Source organism: Hemitrygon akajei, chromosome 1 (genome assembly GCF_048418815.1).
Source record: "Hemitrygon akajei chromosome 1, sHemAka1.3, whole genome shotgun sequence".
In the NCBI taxonomy this organism is placed as follows: Eukaryota; Metazoa; Chordata; class Chondrichthyes; order Myliobatiformes; family Dasyatidae; genus Hemitrygon; species Hemitrygon akajei.
The window spans coordinates 43,760,482-43,781,217 of NC_133124.1; the positions used below are offsets into that span (position 1 = coordinate 43,760,482).

At 40.7% G+C, this 20,736-nt stretch overlaps 1 protein-coding gene across 6 annotated transcripts in view; it reads right to left on the minus strand.

Annotated features, from left to right (window-relative positions):
- lyn (LYN proto-oncogene, Src family tyrosine kinase) overlaps positions 1-20,736 on the minus strand; it is a 94,005-nt gene that overhangs the window by 38,850 nt on the left and 34,419 nt on the right. For all 6 annotated transcript variants that reach the window (XM_073042175.1, XM_073042183.1, XM_073042157.1 and 3 more), the window contains 4 exons: positions 11,071-11,169; positions 10,872-10,975; positions 10,605-10,754; positions 9,389-9,541 (listed from right to left, as the gene is read on the minus strand). In XM_073042175.1, coding sequence (XP_072898276.1) covers positions 9,389-9,541; positions 10,605-10,754; positions 10,872-10,975; positions 11,071-11,169 — 506 coding nt within the window. The remainder of the gene's footprint in view (positions 1-9,388; positions 9,542-10,604; positions 10,755-10,871; positions 10,976-11,070; positions 11,170-20,736) is intronic.

The window sequence follows — 20,736 nt, forward strand, 5'->3', positions numbered from 1 at the left end:
AAAGGGCTATAGGTAACCCTAGTCATTTCTAAGGTAGGGACATCATCAGCACAACTTTGTGGGCTGAAGGGCCTGTATTGTGCTGTAAGTTTTCTATGTTTCAAGCTGACTTGACAACACAAGCCTGACTGCTAACGCTCCTCTCTGTCCCCAAAACCATCCCTATGAAGCTTTAAAAAAACAGCTAAGCCATCTTGTTTCATTGCTGTTGTTCTGCAGAACATTGTGGGCATGCTACGTTGGCACCGGACTGTGCGGTGACACTTGTGTGCTGTCCCGAGCACATCTTTAAAATGTGTTGGTTGTTAATGCAAACGATGCATTTTGCTGCATGTTTTGATGTACTTCTGATAAATAAAAGAATCTGAAGATTTATAAAATAAGAACATTTAGGATTAAAACAGAGTTAGACACAAATACTAAAAAAATTGCTTTCTTCTCCACAGTCCCATACATTCCATTGAAATTTCAATGATTCTGTTCCAGGTCTAACTTGTTAAGGAATGTAAGAGTATATTCCTTAGTCTCTAAATTGTTGAGAAATCCTGGGAAAAGTGATGCCTGCTTTTCAGTGACAGAGTATTTTGACAGATGCAGGCTTATATTGTCAAGTCAGCTTGAAGGCTCTTTACTATAAATAGCATGGATGACTAAAATTTGCTGGTTTTATCTCAGTAAAGTATCATGAAATTTGTGTAATATTTTTATGGGAATGTTCACTTATTCAAACCAAATGTGATTTTTAAAAATCTCTGTTCCTAATTGCCAAGCCAAAAAAAAAGAGCACATGCCACATGCCTCATCTGTCTTTAGTTCTATATCAGTTATTAATGAAATGGATCCCAGCTGCTGCTTGCTGTTCACAGACAAATACGTGTTCACACTCAAATTAAGCTACAACTGGAATGAGTGAAGTATCATTTTAAAAAAAATAGAAGATAAATTTATAAGGTTTGTTTTGAAAATTATTAATACATTGCCTTAACTGGAAGAAGAACAAATGTAAACCGTTGAGCATTGGTATTCTGAGTAGTTAATATATTATTTATTCAGTTTTCAGGATCTGGCATTGCTGATAGGGTCAGCATTTGCTACCCTCAAGAAGGTGATTGTGAGCTGCCTTCTGGAATTGTTGCGGAGGAGGGAGATCTGGAATTTAGACACAGTACTGATGACAAGCTTGAAGTGGAACTTAGTAATGCAGGTGCACCCATACATTGGCTGCCTTTACCCTTCTTGATGATAGAGGAGTTGATGTTGGAGCAACTTTGGTGAGGATCTGCTATACATTTTGTAGACTGTACACACAGCTGCCACAGTATGCTGGTAGTGGAGGGAAAGCATGCTTAGATTAGTGAATGGGACAACAGTCAAATATTTTCTGCTTTGTGCTGGGTGGTGTTGAGATTCTAGAGTTCCTCCTGCACCAATCCACTGCACTCATAGTTGGTTGGAAGGGTATGAGTCTCTTGCTGCAGATTAACCAGCCTCCAAGTTTCTAGGTTGAGTTTCTGATTGATCTAGTTGAGTTTCTGCTAATGATGGAGGACTTAGCTATTCTAACACCATTGAATACAAAGGGAACTTGGATAGACTCTCCTTTTTGGAGATGATTCTATTTCCTGCCACTGTTGTTCCTGCAAGTTCTCAGGCATTAGTACATCACTATAACAGACATCCAATCAGAGAGAGAGAGAGAAAGAGAGAGAGAGAAAAAAACAGCCTTCAGGCTTCTTGCTTCTGCTTCACGTCACCAATCCAATGTTGGACCCAATTTTCCAGCTTGCTTTGATCACACTATCACGCGGGATCTCGTCAAATGCCTTACCAAAGTCCGTATAGATAACATTTACTGCCCTGCCTTAATCAGTCGATTAGGTTGCCACCTCAATGAACTCAGTCAAATTATTGAGATAGAACTTCCTCCTCATAAAGTCAAGCTGACTTTCCCAAATTAGTCCCCGTCTTTCTAAATGAACATAAATCCTGTCGCTTAGAATTTTCCAGTAAGTTTCTGAAGCTGGTGTAAGGTTCACCATTCTGTAGGTACGTGGCTTATCCCTGTTGACCTTCTTAAGGAATAATGTTAGCTATTTTCCAATCTTTTGGCACCTTACCTATGGCTAACAAGGGTGCAAAAAATAAAATCTATCAGAGCCCCAGTGATCTCTTTTGTTTCCTATAACAGTTTGGGACTGATCTCACTGGGCCCCAGAGAATGATCCACTCATGTTTTGAAAAACAAATGAAACTTTCATCAGTATATTCCTCCCCGAACTTGATCATCCATGACTCCCTTCTTGGTAAATACAGACAAGTTAGGACCTCACCTACAATGCCTGCTCCACACACAGATGACCTTTTTGACCCCAAAGGGAACCCACAGTTTCGCTGGCTATCCTCTTGTGCTATAGTAGTGTGGTGGTTAGCCTGACATTACTATAGCTCGGGATGTTGTGTTGGAGTTAAGAGTTCAATTCCAGTGTCTCCTGTAAAGAGTTTGTACATTGTTCCCATGGAGTACGTGGATTTTCTCCAGCTGCTCTGCTTCCTATCCCCAGTTCAAGGGCATACTGGTAAGTAGGTTAATTGGTCATTGTAAATTGTCCTGTGATTAGGCTCAGGTAAAATTTGGGGGGAGGGGTGGTGTTGCTGTTGGGTGGTGCAGCTCAAAAGGATGGAAGGGCCAGTTCTGCACTGTATCTCTAAATTTAAAATGTATAGTATGATAAATTTACAGAATTGCTTGGGATTCTCCTTAATCTTACCTGTGAAGGATATTTTGTAACCTGTCTGCCCTCCTGAATTTCCTTCTTAAATGATCTTCTATACTTCCTAAATTCCTCAAGGGACTTACTTGATTACTTTTGCCTAAACAATAGGTTCTAAAGGCAACATGAGTATCCATCACTGACATTGCCCATCTCTACGCCACTATACTCTAACCTGCGTGCGGAACAGCGTCCTTCTATAAACTGGGATGGATGCCTCTGGCATATTTGCTGTAAGGTACTATTCTGTGGCGGCTTTATGAAGGTGTTGCTTGAGTGTTCTGTGGGATAACTCTGCCCATTTAAACACCGCTCTTCATATGCCTTCGGGGAAGGATGATTTTTCTCCGGCTGAACTTGGTGCTTGGGTCAGCATCAGGTGGTCTATTTCATTTTGTTCGTTATTTGCAGTAATGCTACAACCAGCTGGCTTGCTTGGCCAACGTTCAACCGCATTGAGAGAGTCATTGAGAGAGCCTTCGGTGCAGGCTCGAAGGGCCGAATGGTCTACTTCTGCACCTGTTGTCTATTATCTCTACCGTAGCAAGTACGTCAGTTCTGAGTCTTTTTTTTTAAAAAAAACGGTTTTCTTTGTTGTGTGCAAGTCATGCAAAGAAAACCGATAACGCAAAGGAATAGTCAATGGACACAGCAAACGGAAATGTACAATGTCGTTTTATGCACTGCACCAGTTGTAACAACAATCCCAAAAGGAAGAGCTTCACCCAGTAGACTCGTCAACTTCCCTACGCAACTCAGGGGAAACATCCTGTCCTTCAGACTACGTACTCTGCACATTTGATGTCTAAGCTTCCTGGAATACCAGTTGCTTTACCAATGATAGCATGTTGTGAAATCAACAGTGACTGCTCAGATGTGATTTCATCCTGATCTCAAATTAGGGAAGAAACAGCCAGAATATACGTCACTTGAACTACTGAAATATTGAACTATTCGGGAAAATTATAGAACGGTCAAACTTAAAACTTCATCCATGTTCCATTTGAATGGATTATCTGAGTCCATGGTTTTTCATTACTGAATTTTTAAAATCTACTGAGCTACACATTAAAAAATTGAACTGTGTATAAAATGTCCTCTTTTTAGTGATTTTTAATATAAATATTACCCCATAACCTAATTGTTTTGCACTTGTTTAAGTAGCTGCATTATATTCACCTTATAGTTTTCAATATTCAACAATCAATACTTAGCAATCTGCTCAACCTGAGCAAGAAAATTAGCAAATAAATAGTGAAAAAGCTGAACTGGGTCATATTTATTTAAAAGAAATGGCCATTCCTTTAATACATAAGGTAAGACAATATTTCATGCTATGTAAGATTAGTTAGTGTATATCTATATATACTTTGAGGCAGCAGTATGAACAGTTTATTTCAGACAAGCTTTTTATTACTCCCCCAGTGTGCCAGCAGTAAATTAGGTTTAATCATTCCCCCCCCCCCCCCGTGTATTTATAGTCTATTTGAGCTAAAGATGACATTATAATCCATGACCAAGTCCAAAAATACCAGCTACTGGGTCCTTTCATAGGAATTAGATTTCAGCTTATTCTGTCTCCAGAGTGGTTGATCTTTTTCCAGTCTTTTCAATTTCATGGCAAGTAATAAGAAATATAGTCCTGAACTTCTGATAACATTGAACATTAACTATATTTTCTCTGACTCCTAGCTCACCGCCCTGCCCATCCAACATGGTACGTATTCTATGTGTAAACTTGATAGTCATGAGGTAATATATTCACCGTTGTTCTCCTTGTTTGCTGAAAGATTAGATACAAAAGGCCTAAAATCAAATGGGCGGATTTTTTACTCTGTCACTGCATTACAAAGGACAGTCCTCTTATGTACATATCACACCTAGAAACCAAGTTCCAAGTCATCAATGACTCTTATATTGTAACGGAAACTCTTCCGTGAAACCTTCAGTAGAAAAAGGACCATCAGCAACTTGCCTCTACCACACAGCACATGACAATCCAGATACTGAAAATGACCTTCCATATCTCACGAGTGACCTCTGTGAGGAAAGACACCAAAGACAAAATTCACAACTGTTTTCAGTTCACTAGCACAGCCCTTAACCAAATGAAGTAAAGAAAGCTTCAAAATCCAGACCTCTACCAAGCTACCAAGTCTATAATCGTTCGGCATGGACTAGAAGGGCCAATATGGCCTGTTTCCGTGCTGTAATTGTTATGGTTGTATGTTTATAATCAAGTCTACCAAGCAGTGAACCTCATTCTCTTACATGCTTTAGAGACATGACCATTCTACAGTTGGCACCCAGAAGCACTGGTGAATTATCACTAATATTTTCTTTGCAAAATCCTCCAAGTCGGTAAAATAAGCAAACCATCCTCTGACGGGCTAACATCTCCATCTCAAGGCTCTGACTGCATTTGGCCAACTCCAGTGAGTTGAACTTCACACATTGTATTCCTGATGCCAGATTCCACAACCAAGATCTCTACTCCACTCTGCACCAGAGGAAGAGATTTCCAAGAAGAGAAAATGCCTTTCCAAAGAAGTGTAGTATTCTCACATGGGAATGCCTGCCCTATGACTATCTTTAAAATGGAGCACACCATAAGGTACTAAGCACCTTGAACAGAAGGCCATTGGCAAAGCAGGAAGTATTTACAAAATCACAACTTTCTCACCCACACCAGTAAGATCCTTTCATTCCATCTGTGGATCTCATACTGGATTCTCCATTTACCTCTGAACCCAAGAAATGGAGTGGAAACAGTTCATCTTACACCTTTATTCCTTCTACCAAAGTGCATGACCATACACTTCCCTACACTATATTCCATTTGCCCCAGCTTTGCCAAGTCTCCCAATTTCTCCAAGTCCTTCTGCAGACTCCCTGCTTCCTCAACACTATCTGCCCTTCCACCTGTCTTTGTATCAACCACAAACCTGGCCACAAAGCCATAATTTCTGTCATCCTAATCATTAACATATAACATGAAAAGAAGCGGTCCTAACACCGACCCCTATGGAACACCACTAATCACTGGCAGTCAACCGGGAAAAAGCCCCCTTTTATTTCCACTCTTTGCCTCCTGCCAATCAGCCAATCTTCTATAATGCTAGTATGATTCCTGTAATACCATGGACTTTTATCTTGTTTAGCAGCTCATTGTGCAGCACTTTATCAAAGGACTTCTGAAAGTCTAAGCCAAGACCATCCACTGACTCTCATTTGTCTATGCTACCTGTTATGTCCTCAAAGAATTCTAACAGATTTGTCAGACAACATTTCCCTTTAAGGAAACCAACATCTTCCCTACCACTGAAGTCAGGCTAACTGGCTTATGCATTTCTTTTTTTGATTTCGCCCTTTTTAAGGTGTGCAGTGATATTTGCAATTTTCAGTCCTACAAACCATTTCAGAATCCAGTGATTCTTCATAGATCACTACTAATGTCTCCACAATCTCTTCAGTAACCTCTTTTAGAACCCTGGGGCGTAGTCCATATGGACCAGATGACCTTTAGACCTATCAGCTTCTCAATCACTTTCTCCCTAGTAATAGCAACTATATCCACGTGCCTCTGACACGCTCAAATTTAAGGCATACTGCACGTGTCTTCCACAGTGAAGACTGACACAAAATACCTGTTAAGTACGTGCACCATTGCTTTGTTCTCCATTACTATCACTCAGCGTCATTCTTCAGCAATCTGATGTCCACTCTCACCTCTCTTACACTCTTTATATTTCTGAAATATCTTTTGGTAACTTCTCTTTACATAATTGGGCACCTTACATTCATATTTCATCTTTTCTCTCCTTGTTGCTTTTTAAAATGCCTTCTGTAGATTTTTAAAATCTTCCCAATCCTCTAACCTCCCAGTAATTTTTGCTATACTGTATTATATACCCTCTGTTTTGCTTTTCTGCTATCTTTGACTTGTCAGCCATAGTTCTGTCTTCCTCCCTGTAGAATACATCTTTGTGATGTATTTATTCTACACCTTCTGAATTGCCCTCAGAAACTCCAGCCATTGCTGTTCTGCCGTCATCCTTGCCAGTGTCTTCTTCCAATCAACTTTGGCCAGTTCCTCTCTCATGCTTCTGCAATTCCCTTTTCTCCACTGTAGTATTGACACATCTACCTTTAGCTTCTTTCTCCCAAGGGTTCCTTTACCTTAATCTCCCTAATTAAATCTGGTTTCTTACACAACACCCAATCCAGAATTGCCTTTTCTCTGGTGGGCTCAATCAAAAGCTGCTTTAAAAAAAAATCATCTTGTAGGCATTCTACAAACTCTTTCACTTGGAATCTAGCACCAAATGGATTTTTCCAATCTACCTTCATATCGAAATCCCCCATGACTATTGTAACATTGCCCTTTTTAGATGTTTTTCTATCTCCAATTTTAATTTGTATCCTACTTTCTGGATACTGTATGGGGGCCTGTATATAACTTCCATCAGGGTCATTTTACCCTTGCAGTTTCCTAACATTACCCACAAGCGTTCTACATCTTTCGATCCTATGTCACCACTTTCTAAGGAGTTGATTTCATTTTTCAACCAATAGATACACCCCAACCCCTTTGTCTACCCGTTTGTCATTTCAATACAATGTATGTCCTTGGACGTTAAGATCCCAACAATTATCTTCTTTCAACCACGACTCAGTTATGCTCACAATGTTATACCTGCCGATCTCTAACTGTGCTAACAGATCATCTACCTAATTCCATATACTGTGTATTCAAATGTAACACCTTCAATCCTGTATTCATCACCGTTTTCAATATTGTTGTGCTGCTTCTGATGCCAGTTTAAAACTAAATGTCACCTTTCTTTGTGAAATTTTACTAATTTCTATTAATTGGTGAAATTTTAACATTTAAGTAGGAGATTTTGGAGAAAGAGACTATCCAAGAGGACACAGGCGTAAGTCAAAGAAATCAGGATTTGGCAACCAGAATAAAAACACTAAACCAAAACATCACATCACTTCCATAATAACCATGTATAAACATGGAAAACCTACAGGCCCTTTGGACCACAAAGCTGTGCCAAACATGTCCTTACCTTAGAACTACCTAGGCTTACCCATAGCCCTCTACTTTACTAAGCCCCATGTGTCCATCTAGGAGTCTCTTAAAAGACTATCGTTCCCGCCTCCACCACCAACATCGGCAGCCCATGCCATGCACTCACCACTCTCTGTATTAAAAAAAAACTTACACCTGACATCTCCTCTGTACCTGCTTCCAAGCACCTTAAAAATATGCCCTCTCATGCTAGCCATTTCAGCCCTGGGGAAAAGCCTCTGACTATCCACATGATCAAAGCCACTCATTATCTTGTACATCTCTATCAGGTCACCTCTCATCCTCCGTTGCTCCAAGGAGAAAAGGCCAAGTTCACTCACAACCTATTCTCATAAGGCATGCTCCCCAATCCAGATGACACACTTGTAAATCTCCTCTGCACCCTTTCTATGGTTTCCACATCCTTCCTGTAGTGAGGTGACCAGAACTGAGTACAGTACTCCAAGTGGGATCTGACTAGGGTCCTATATAGCTGCAAAATTACCTCTCGGCTCTTAAATTCAATCCCATGATTGATGAAGGCCAATGCATAGTATGCCTTCTTAACCAGAGTCAACCTGTGTAGCAGTGTCCTATGGACTCGAACACCAAGATCCCTCTGATCCTTCACACTGCCAAGAGTCTTGCCATTAGTGCTATATTGTGCCATCATATTTGACCTACCAAAATGAACCACCTCACACTTATCTGGGTTGAACTCCATCTGCCACTTCTCAGCCCAGTTTTGCATCCTATCAATGTCCCTCTGTAACCTCTGACAGCCCTCTACACTAACCACAACACCCCAAACTTTTGTGTCATTAGCAAATTTACTAACCCATCCTTCCACTTCATCATCCAGGTCATTTATAAAAATCATGAAGAGTAGGGGTCCCAGAACAGATCCCTGAGGCACACACACCACTAGTCACCGGCCCCCATGCAGAATATGACCTGTCTACAACCACACTTTGCCTTCTGTGGGCAAGCCAGTTCTGGATCCACAAAGCAATGTCCCCTTGGATCCCATGCCTCCTTACTTTCTCAATAAACCTTGCATAGGGTACCTTATCAAATGCCTTGCTGAAATCCATATAGTATACACTACATTTATATCTCTACCTTCATCAATGTGTTTAGTCACATCTTCAAAAAATTCAATCAGGCTCATAAGGCACGACCTGCCCTTGACAAAGCCATGCTGACTATTCCTAATCATATTATGCCTCTCCAAATATTCATAGATCCTGCCTGTCTGGATCTTCTCCATCAACCTACCAACCACTGAAGTCAGACTCATCTTCTGTATTTAACCTTGCCATAACAAATTGGAATAAGCTTCCCAAAAGCATTGAAAGACCTGGTTTAAGATAAACCTCCTAGCACTTACTTCAAAATGGTAATAATATACATAGTTAATTGTATAATGGACTACAAAGTAGTAGTCCATACTTCATATTTTATTCTGAAAAACAGAACATTTTCATTTGGATCAATTTTTTAAAAGACATTTATGGCATTAATCCAGTCTACATACCCATCCATACTTCTCCAAACTGTCCAGCTCCGAGTTTCTTAACTAACTTCACAGATTCTCGAGGAATTTCCCAAGCATCTTTATCCCATGGTTTTTGTGGCTTAGGACTAAGACAGGGTGATACAAGTTTCCGGCACAGGCCATCAGGCTGCTCTGATGAGTAAAACAATGAATGATCAATTAGTTTATTCTGAAATATCTTCTATAGTTGCTGCAACCTCAGTTGTCAGCTTCGTTGTAAAGTTCCCACAACTTAGCAATGAATGAAGAACATTCTTAAGAATAAAATAAATACCATTTATAGATACATACATTTCTGTATGCAGTAGATTGTTGATGGGATTGTTAATAGAAACCTAATCAGCCCATAATTTTTTTTTTAGAAAGAGAGGAGTAGTTAGAGAGGTACCCTGGCCTTGATTTGACTGCCTTTTAGTGGGAAATTCTTCTACATCTCCTCCCGACCACCCTGCCCCACCCTTCCCCGTGTTGGCAAGGACTCTTAGTACGTGATCAGATTTTCTTGCACAGTATTTCCCTCCATAACCTTTGGGAAGCTCAGGACCCTCTTACAAAGAAGCACAAACACAGATGTTCAGTTCTTCCTGAGGTGTGCTCACAGCAATTTCCTGTCTGTGTCCCAATGATGAACTTGTTTTGGAGTCTGGTGGAAAATTGCCAGCTGGGATTATATTGGGGAACTTGTCTCCTGAACCTGCACAGATTCAGCAACCCCATTCACTTCAATGGAAAGGAATAGCTACTATGGAAATGATTATTTCAGGTAACCTATTTAAATGCAATTTAAATTAAAATAAAGGTAGTTTAATTATCTAGTACATTACTGTTTTTTTAAACTTACATTCTTTAAAATAAAGCATATATTTTAACAACACCATTTGAAAACTTTGTATTTGAAAGTTAGTAAATATAAAAATTCACCAGTGTGAATTTTGTCTGACATCTTCGACAGTCTATCAGATATCTGTGAGTATGGTTTAGCCAACTTTCGGATTTTATATGAGCAAAATGTATTCAAGCCAAGAATAGATGGGCAAATTAGAAACAAAATGAACATGTTTCAGTTCAAACAAAAAAAATGGGCAAACACATTTTGGAATTTTATCTACTTAAATAATTATTTCAAGCCTTGGATTTGTTTCAGATGCATACAGTAACATTGCAGTTATAAAATACACTATCTGTTATCACTTACTTTGATAATGTTTAATTAGCTGATTCAGGTCAGTAAACATAATTCGAGGAGAAATGTAAAATCCTCCATTATCCAAACATCGAATCTTGTAGTGTTTAACCACATCACCCATTTGAGGGTCAGCATCTCTCATTGACAGTGAGTAGCTACCTAATAAACAAGACAAAAGAGAGGTTATATGTAACACAAGTCATATTGTGTTAAAATAACATTAAAATGTGCTTCCTCAGTGAGATATGAAAACTGCAGACAAAGTTATGGTCATACCTTTTGATGTTTCACTCTCCCTAATGAGGAATGAACCAGGTTTATTTCCAGGTGCTAACAACTGTCTTTCTGAATCTTTGCGGCTGATATCCTTAAAGAACCACCTATAAAATAACAAGAGTGTGAACATATAATTTGCATGTAATGTTAACCAAAAATGAATTGCACTTTCTTGAAGTTCAAAAAAGTAACAACATACTCCTCAGTTTCCAGCGTGTTGACCACTGCTACGTAATTACTTGGAATAAATCCCTCTTTCCTAGTTGCTAAGGACTTGGCTTTCCACCACTCACCATGCCTGGAAGAGAAATAATAGTGTAGCACAATGTTAAGTGTTAAGACATGGATTGTACCATTTTATGCATAAGTAAATGCGAGATTAACCTTCAGCGATACATACTGTTTTTTCAGACACGGAAATCTAATAGTCAGGTTGAGCAGCCTGAAGCAAGTTTTGGTCCAACTAGCACTAAATTCACCCTCAAGTTCTGCAATGGTGAAGTGAATCTCATTGACAAGAATAAGGAGATGTCAAGATGTGTGGAACGTTTCTCACAGCTTTACAGCAACCTACTAGACATTTCAAGTGGTGTGTCTGGTCACTTCTATTATAAATCTACTACCATAATTAGACTGTGACCTCTGGCCAAGTAACATAGCAAGGCTCTAGCATCACAAGTCATAGGAGAAATGGCAAGGTAACAAAAATGTAGGAATGGCTAGTCTACTACATTATCATTATCTCCTCACACTACAGTGGTAGCAAGTGGTGGTAACTGAAAACATACGTGTGGGTAGAAAGAGGTTTGGAGCAAGGATCAAGGGAAAGATTTAAAAGGATTCCCTTGTAAAATCAACCATGGTGCCACTGATTTCCTTCTTAGCTGTAGCAAGCCAGGTCCCAGTTTCATGAAAGCCTTCTTTTGCCATAAGGAACCTGCACCTTTCATTTGAAAAAGTGACATTAAAACATGTTTTATTGTCACTGCGAGTGTGGGGACATTTCTACTATGATGCAAATAGTTCAGTTTATCGACATTCAACCGTACACGTTTATACTGCCAAATAGAACAATGTTCCTCTAGACCAAGGTGTGTGTAACTGCATAGAACTCACACACACAACACAAGGCAGTATTAGCACAAATAAATTAACAAATAATAAGTTACATTTCTGAGACAAGTAAAAATGTAAACAATATAATGCTACTGGGATGTCATACGTGATGGAACCTGGGTGGTGATAGCGAGTTCAGTGCCTTTACAGCTTGGGGAAGAAGCCATCTCCTATTGTTTCAGCCTGATGGTAAGGGGTTGTTGGATGGATGGGAAGGCTCATGGATAATGCTAAGTTCCCTGCATGCGTAGCACTCTTGATAAATATTTCTGATGGGTGAAAGAGAGACCCTGATGATCTTCTCAGCAGTCCTCTCTATCCTTTGTAGGGACTTGCAGTCAGGTGCCTTGCAGTTCCCGTACTAGGTGGTGAGATGGTGATGCAGTTGGTCAGGACACTCACAGTGGGGCTGCTGTGAAACTAGGTTTAGACTGTTTGGTGGGGTGGGAGGGAGCCTCACTCATCTCAATCTCCTCAGAAAGTGGAGACACCGCTGTGCTTTCTTGACCCAAGAGGTGGTGTTGAGGGACCAGATGATACCGTCTGTTATGTGCACTTGCAGAAGCTCGGTGCCCCTAATTCTCTCCACAGACGAGCCCTTTAATGTGCAGTGAGGAGTGGGTCAGCTTGCACCTTCCTAAAGTCCACAATCTCTTTGGTCTTGACCATGTTGAGACTCAAGTTGTTATGCTCACTCCATTGAACTGCCACCCACACACAGAGCAAACTCTGAGTTTTTGATCAAATGGTCCCATAAAACATTGCACTGTGCACAAAAACTGTCAACATCCTTGAACAACTTCTGATAAATATCTACTGGTTTTGTTATTTTTGGTGCAATTCTAAACTTCGATTTCAAATTATGTAGGGATTTACAAAGTGAAATACATAATGTTGATGATAGTCTCTGAGAAAGGCTTATTTTCTAATATTTATTTCTATGAAGAAGAAAAGGACATGATTCAGCACAGCATTCAAATGGCTAGAGATCAAACCCATGTGATATACCGACATTTGACAAGTCAGCTGGTGTCAAAAGGAAATACGTTGCTAGTCAGGAAATTCCTGACATCTCACGAAAGTTTATGTGCATATGCATCTATTTGTATACGTATATTTAAATATGTAGAATCACACATATTTGAATGTTGGAATAAGTGGGTCAACAGTGAATAAGAACTAACAAGGCTGCTGTTCCCTACACCTACAAGGGTTTTTAATACTGAATTACCTTTAGCATAATAAAATGCACATCAATTTTGGGAGTACATGACAAATGCTATCAGGAGGATTAGGAGAAGTAACAAAAAATTATGGTCAGAACTTTAAAGCACTTTGAGAGTTAGGGAAGGAAGTGGCTAAGCCAGTTTCATGCTTTCTTAAAATAACTGGGTGTCAAATCTTTTCTCTTCCTCTTTTCCAACTATGTGTACAAGTCATGGCATCAAAGCAGATGGTACAGAGTGCCCCCCCCCCCCCCACTCTGCAGCCCATTAATAAAATTTATCAATCAGCAATTTTAAGCATGGGTAGATGATTGGAAATCACAGATGAAGTCACTGCATGTGAAACAGTGCATGTCTGGCTTGGGACAAAATTTGCTCAATTTTCCAGAGAACACGCGACCTTGTACAGTAAAAGGTGCCATTTGCCTTTGTAATTCCCGTTTGTAGATGCTGTGATACAGCACAGTATGAAAAAGCAAAACGACTTGTATCTGCTCCTGCTGTACATGGGAGGCAAGGACAGACTTGCAAAGGTATTTAAAAGCAGAATCAATGCATTGGGATCATCACCTCTGTTTTGACCCAAACAAATCTGATATGAGTTATGAAACTTGTGTACTGGAGTGATTTTAGTGAATGGCTCAATAAAGTGAGCTATAGAAAAAGTACTAACAACACCCTGCTCAAATAACTGGAAGATGCCATTTTTCTATTGATTATTTTTGTAAAGATAAATTGTGCACCTACTTTAAATCAAGTGGACCAGTGCAATATTGAGTTACTTGAAATTAATGTCTTTTACACCATGACATAAGAATAGAATAGACATGAGATTCAGGTCATTTCGCCCTGCAAACCTATTGCACCATTTAATCTGATCAGAGCTGATTTATCTGAGGTCTCATTTCCACTTCTGTGCAAGGTTCCATTAGCCCTCAATTGCCCATCTTTCAAAAATAATTATCTATCTCATCTTGAATGAGATAGCCTCTTTGGTTGACTTACATAGAGAACTTCAAACATTTATCACCCTCTGTGAGAAGGGGTTCCTATGTGTTTTGATTTTAAGAAATATCTAAACAAGTATCCTGCCTTGTCTATTTAGGGTCTTCATTTTATAATGAGGTCACCACTCATTTTTCTAAGCCCCAAAGACTACAAAACTGGCATACATGAGAAAGCAAGCTAATAAAGACCAGACTGGATAAGGACAATAGATTTCCTTCTCCAAGGGGTATCAATGAATCAGATTTACTTTACCACCAATCTAGTTGATTCTGTGATACTAGTTGTGAAATTTGCTTTTCATTCTGAACTTTCTTAACTATTCACCCATTGTTCTTTTCCTAATTCCATGGAATATAAATCTAGCCAATGATGAGATGAGGGTGACATTCTCAGCTCAGAATTAATTAATTTGCCAGGGTTTACTAGTCATGGTATCTGAGGTCAGTGTATTTTTTGAATTTGAATGAGGAACAGATATTTTTCCTGCTTTTCTTTTGTTCTCACTTCCCAACAGCTTTGTAACCCCACCCAGACTTTGTACAACAGTTTTACTTTCATTTACTCTCTGCAGGCACATTGGCAAAAAAAAACTGCTTGCAAGTTAGTTTTTGTGATTTCAGGGAAGAATTACAGTACTGTATAGGAGTCAGGTCCGGTGCAACTTGATCTTTCACATCACAGAAACCTGCCTTCCCTCCATGAACAGTAAGCAAGACATGCCTTTTAATAGAACAACTCCAATTTTCTTGGACTCACTACTGCGATATGGGATAGATAAACTCAGCCTCACACCAATCATGGTAGTCATAGCTTTCATTCACAATCCCATTCATTTGGATAGGATAATTTTCATCAAAGATGCAAATTTAAATGCTCTTGTTTATTTTGTTGTATATTTATTTCTTTAATTGATTGATATTAGGTGTTTTAAAATAATTTATTTTAAAATTTAAATCTATTTCAACTGAGCAGGGAAATGTCTGTGGTCAAACTATCCTGGGGCCAAGTCTCCAGTTCTCCTGCCTGAGACCTAGTCACTGCTCAAGAGCCAATCCATGCTTTGTCGAATGCCTGAGCCAGTGAGACCTCCGGGCCACAAAGGATTAGTGCAGCCATTGGGCAGTGCTGAGCACAATACATGTCATTATAAAGTAAATTAGATTGCACCATACTTCCTAGAATAAATGCAAATAGTCTAGTGTATCATCATGTGGACAGGCAACATCATTAGTGAGATTATGTTAGATGAAAAATACAGAGGAAAACAGTTGAGTGCAAACAAATTGTGAAAAGCAATTATTCAGTCATCAGAGGCAGTACACAACAAAAAAACCAGCAAGCCATTTCTGAGCAAACAGCACAGATTGTCAGGCAATTTGTTCAGGCTTCTGTGATGTTAATGTTGGGATGAAAGGCACACAGAACTAAATAGTTGTTTGCTGAAGAAACAAAGGCTCTAGGGTGCCTTTCTACATTCTACACAAAACCAAATTTAGAGTGAGCCCTCCACCTGGACCAGAGAGCAGCAACGCAGGGATATCCTCTGAAAGAAATGAATGGAATTGGGTTTATTCCTAGTTAATTTGACAGTGTGAACATATTCCAGTGAAATAATAAAGACTCTAAAATTTGGAAATACTAATCTCACCACTTTTTTTTATTTGTACTGGATTTTCAGTGTAATTTATTTCTTTCAATAGTACTTTCATTTAGTATTGTTAACTGCTGGATTAACTAAACTGTTTTCAACCTCAAACTGAGAACTAATTGGTTCCCAATCAGCAAAAGGGTCCTTAACATGATTATAGCCGGGGGGGGGGGTGGTAGTGTGGACAAGCTCCCACTACCTATTAAATGGTGTGCACCTCAAATAGCCTCTGACAACCAAGTCCAGCTCCTGGCTTTCATGTGTGGCTCATCTACTAGACCCAGTGAGGGTGTTTCTACTGACAGGAGAAGAGGCAAAGGCGGGTTACTGGCACCCTAAAATCAAACACGAGGAACTCTGCAGATGCTGGAAATTCAAGCAACACACACAAAATGCTGGTGGAACGCAGCAGGCCAGGCAGCATCTATAGGGAGAAGCATTGTCGACGTTTTGGGCCGAGACCCTTCGTCAGGACTAACTGAAAGGAGAGGTAGTAAGAGATTTGAAAGTAGGAGGGGGAGGGGAAATGCGAAATGATAGGAGAAGACAGGAGGGGGAGGGATTAAGCTAAGAGCTGGAAAGGTGATTGGCAAAAGGGATACAGAGCTGGAGAAGGGAAAGGATCGTGGGACGGGAGGCCTCAGGAGAAAGAACGGGGGAGGGGAGCACCAGAGGGAGATGGAGAACAGGCAGAGTGATGGGCAGAAAGAGAAAAAAAAGGAGGGGGGAAAAACTAAATATATCAGGGATGGGGTAAGAAGGGGAGGAGGGGCATTAACGGAAGTTAGAGAAGTCAATGTTCATGCCATCAGGTTGGAGGCTACCCAGCCAGTACCTATGCTCTGTCTGCCAGAGAAAGCAGGATCTCCCAGTGGCCACACATTTTAATTCCACGTCCCATTCCCATTCTGATATGTCTATCCATGGCCTCCTCTATTGTCAAAATGAATCCAAACTCAGGTTGGAGGAACAACACCTTATATACCAGCTGGGTAGTCTCCAACCTGATGGCATGAACATTGATTCAGGATTCAAAAACTTTATTGTCATTCTAACCGTACATCAGCTCTGCAGGGCAGAATGAGACAGCATTTCCCCGGAACAGTGCAATCATAACATAACAAATGCAACACTAAATAATAAACATAACAATAAATAGTAAAACTCAACAGCCACATGTCAGTTAAAAACAAGTTATAAGTGTCCAGTGCAAGTTAAAAGTGTCCAAAGCAGAGTCAGGTAGAGCAGCTATTTAGCAGTCTGACTGCCTGTGGGAGGAAGCTGTTTAGTAGCCTTGTGGTTTTAGTTTTGATGCTCCTGTAACGTTTACCTGATGACAGAAGAACAAACAGTTCATGGCGAGGGTGTGAGGGGCTTTAATGATGTACCGTGTCTTCTGGAGGCATCGACTCTGAAAGAGGTCTTGGACAGAAGGTAGGGAGACCCCAATAACCTTCTCTGCTCCCCTAACCACCCTCTGCAAGGCTTTTTTGTCAGCAGCACTGCAGCTGGAGTACCAGGTTGTGATGCAAAAGGTCAGCACACTCTCAACCACGCCTCTGTAGAACGTAGTTAAGATGTTAGTGGGGAGTGATGCTTGTTTAAGCTTCCTCAGAAAGTGCAATCTCTGCTGGGCTTGTTTCACAATCCCAGTGGTGTTCCTGGACCAGGTGAGATTGTCCGAGATCTGCACCCCAAGGAACTTGATGTTTTCCGCTCTCTCCACTGTGGAGCTGCTGATGCTGAGGGGTGTGTGCTCAGGCTGAGACCGTCTGAAATCGACGATCATCTCCTTGGTTTTGGTGACATTAAGCATCAAGTTGGTGTCACTGCAACAGCTCTCTAAGTATTTAACCTCCTCCCCGTACATTTTTGCTGATGAGTCCCACCACTGTGGTATCATCAGCAAATTTAATGATCAGGTTCTCCTTGAATCTGGCTGCACAGTCATGTGTTAGCAGTGTAAACAGCAATGGGCTAAGCACACAGCCTTGTGGGGATCCAGTGCTCAGTGTGATGGAGTCAGAGATGTTCCTGCCAACACGGACTGAAGGTGGTCTCTCTGTCAAGAAATCCAGAATCCAGCAACACATGGCAGTGTTAAGGCCAAGCAGCGACAGTTTCTCCACTAGTCTCTGCGGGATGATGGTATTGAACGCTGAACTGAAATCAATGTACAGGATTCTGGCATAAGTGTCTTTGTTGTCCAAGTGAGAGAGAACTGTGTGCAGTGTGGTGGATATTGCATCCTCCGTAGAGCGATTTGGACGATAAGCAAACTGTAGAGGATCCAGCGATGAGGGGAGGCTGGCTGTGATATGAGGCTTGACAAGCCATTCAAAACATTTCATCACTATGGGGGTCAGGACAACGGGACGGTAATCATTCAGACAGGCTACAACTGATTTGACAATTTGACAATTGACCTCTCTAACTTCCATTAATGTCCCTCCTCCCCTTCTTCCCCCATCCCTGATATATTTAGTTTTTTTCCACCCTCCTTTTTTCTTTCTCTTTCTGCCCATCACTCTGCCTGTTCTCCATCTCCGTCTGGTGCTCCCCTCCCCCTTTCTTTCTCCCTAGGCCTCCCGTCCCATGATCCTTTCCCTTCTCCAGCTCTGTATCCCTTTTGCCAATCACCTTTCCAGCTCTAGCATCACCCCACCCCCTCCGGTCTTCTCCTATCATTTCTCATTTTCCTCTCCCTCTCCTACTTTCAAATCTCTTACTGTCTTCCCTTTCAGTTAGTCCTGACAAAGGATCTCGGCCCGAAACGTCGACAGTGCTTCTCCCTACAGATGCTGCCTGGCCTGCTGCATTCCACCAGCATTTTGTGTGTGTTACCCTAAAATCAGTCACTTTAGGCAGATGGGGTTTGTCATCCATAGTTGGCAGCTTATTTAGGAGAAGGAAAACTCTGATGTCAACCCTCAAACAAGAGAAAATCTGCAGATGCTGGAAATCCAAGCAACACACACAAATTGCTGGAGGAACTCAGCAGGCCAGTAGCATTTATGGAAAAGAGTGCAGTAGACGTTTTGGGCCGAGACCCTTCAGCAGGACTCAAAACTCTGCTGCCTTGTGGCTGTACCCTCTCACAGGGGAAGCTATTTGAGTGAACCCCGAGGAAAAATCCGGAGCCGGAGTCCCTAAGGCTGTCTTACAATGAGTTCAAGGCTGACTGGCAATGCCTGTCACGCCACTGGTGCCAAATTGTATCAGCCTCTGCCATTCCTTTGAATTCATCTGCTGTGCGGAGGGGGGAGTCTGCTACATGGGCGAAGCTTGTTCTCCATATCATACCGCCTTGCATATCACAGACAGCAGGATCGCAACGTCCATGGTCAATCCCAGTCAGTGGAGGGCCTCAATGAGGAAAGATGAATTCCACACAGTCGTTGTACTTCATCTGAACTTCTGACAAGGCCATCATTTAACATCCATTCCTCATTATCATTAAGGCAATGGGGAGCTGCCTTAGACCATTACTGTCCTTATGGTGAAGGAACTCCCCCAGTGCTACTGTTCCTATAATGAAGATAGAGCTTTTCTTGGGAGGTCAATTTAAGGCGGGGACTTTTCCCTGTCTGTTCTGCCTTTTGCTTCTGAGTGTTATATCTAAAGTCCTGGAAGAATATTAAAATATGCTAATGCCTGGGTGATATTCTCATATCCTTCCAGGAGGACTTTAGATGTAGGCATAATATTTCCCCTGGCCATGGTGTCTAGAAACTTTAATAAAATAGTAGACTGGCTATTTAAGATCAGTAATAAGAAAAAAAAAATCATTTCCCAGAAAGAAGTGAATCTTTGGAATTTTCTAGCTGGGAGGCATATGGAGATTGCCAGTAAATTCAAGGCCTATCAATAGATGTTTGCATAAAGTTTATAGATTAGTGTAGAAACATTGCCCTGATTTAAAATAAAACAGCCTTTAATGCAGAGCAGGCATTCCCTCTTTCTGTTCTCTATGCTCTTTTTAAAAAATAATTTATTGAATTAGTCCAAGCTCTCAGGAGGAGAGCATTGGACAATCTAACTTGCTGATGTAGTTTTCGCCTCATTTTTGCACTCAGCCTTCACTGATAGTAGGAACGTTCACCAAAATCATTCTTCCCATTTAGTGGAAGAACATAACCCATTTTGCTGAATTTTCATCAGTTTGATTGACTGTAGGATCTCTTTGCTATGACTATTTTTTTGCTTTTTAGTAACAGAACCCTCTTGGAAATTTGTTCATTTCAACCTCTCATCCTTCTAATGTCAAGAGATCCATACACAGCATTTCCGATGCAGGTGTCACTGTGGTCAAATATAATTGGAGCAAGATGTCACTATACTCCAGTATTATTAGCATATACATATTCCTGAGAATTAGTTTCACCAGCAAGGGACCTCATTCAAGACAGATCTCACTGCACTTTGGGTGCATTTCTACCATTTCTTACTGAAGCATGATTGAAGCACCAGGCTTGTCGACAATGGTGAAGCAAAGGATGTTTTGGATTAAATTATCAATGAGCTGGTGGTCATAATAGGCTAAATGATTTTGGTTACAAACTGAAATACAATTTCAGAAATTATAGAGCAGATTCCATATTACAGATATTTGATGATTTAGAAATCCAGCATCTATTGTACGTGTAGTCTGGACTGTGAGCTGAATGCAGCATGCAAGTAGAGTCCTCAGCCAGAGGCAACATGAGTGAATCTGCAGATGCTGGAAATAAATAAAAAACACAAAATGCTGGCAGAGCTCAGCAGGCCAGACAGCACCTATGGGAGGAGGTAGTGACGACGTTTCGGGCCGAAACCCTTTATCAGGAGCCAGAGTTGGAGTTGGGATCAGGAATATTGGTAGGATTTT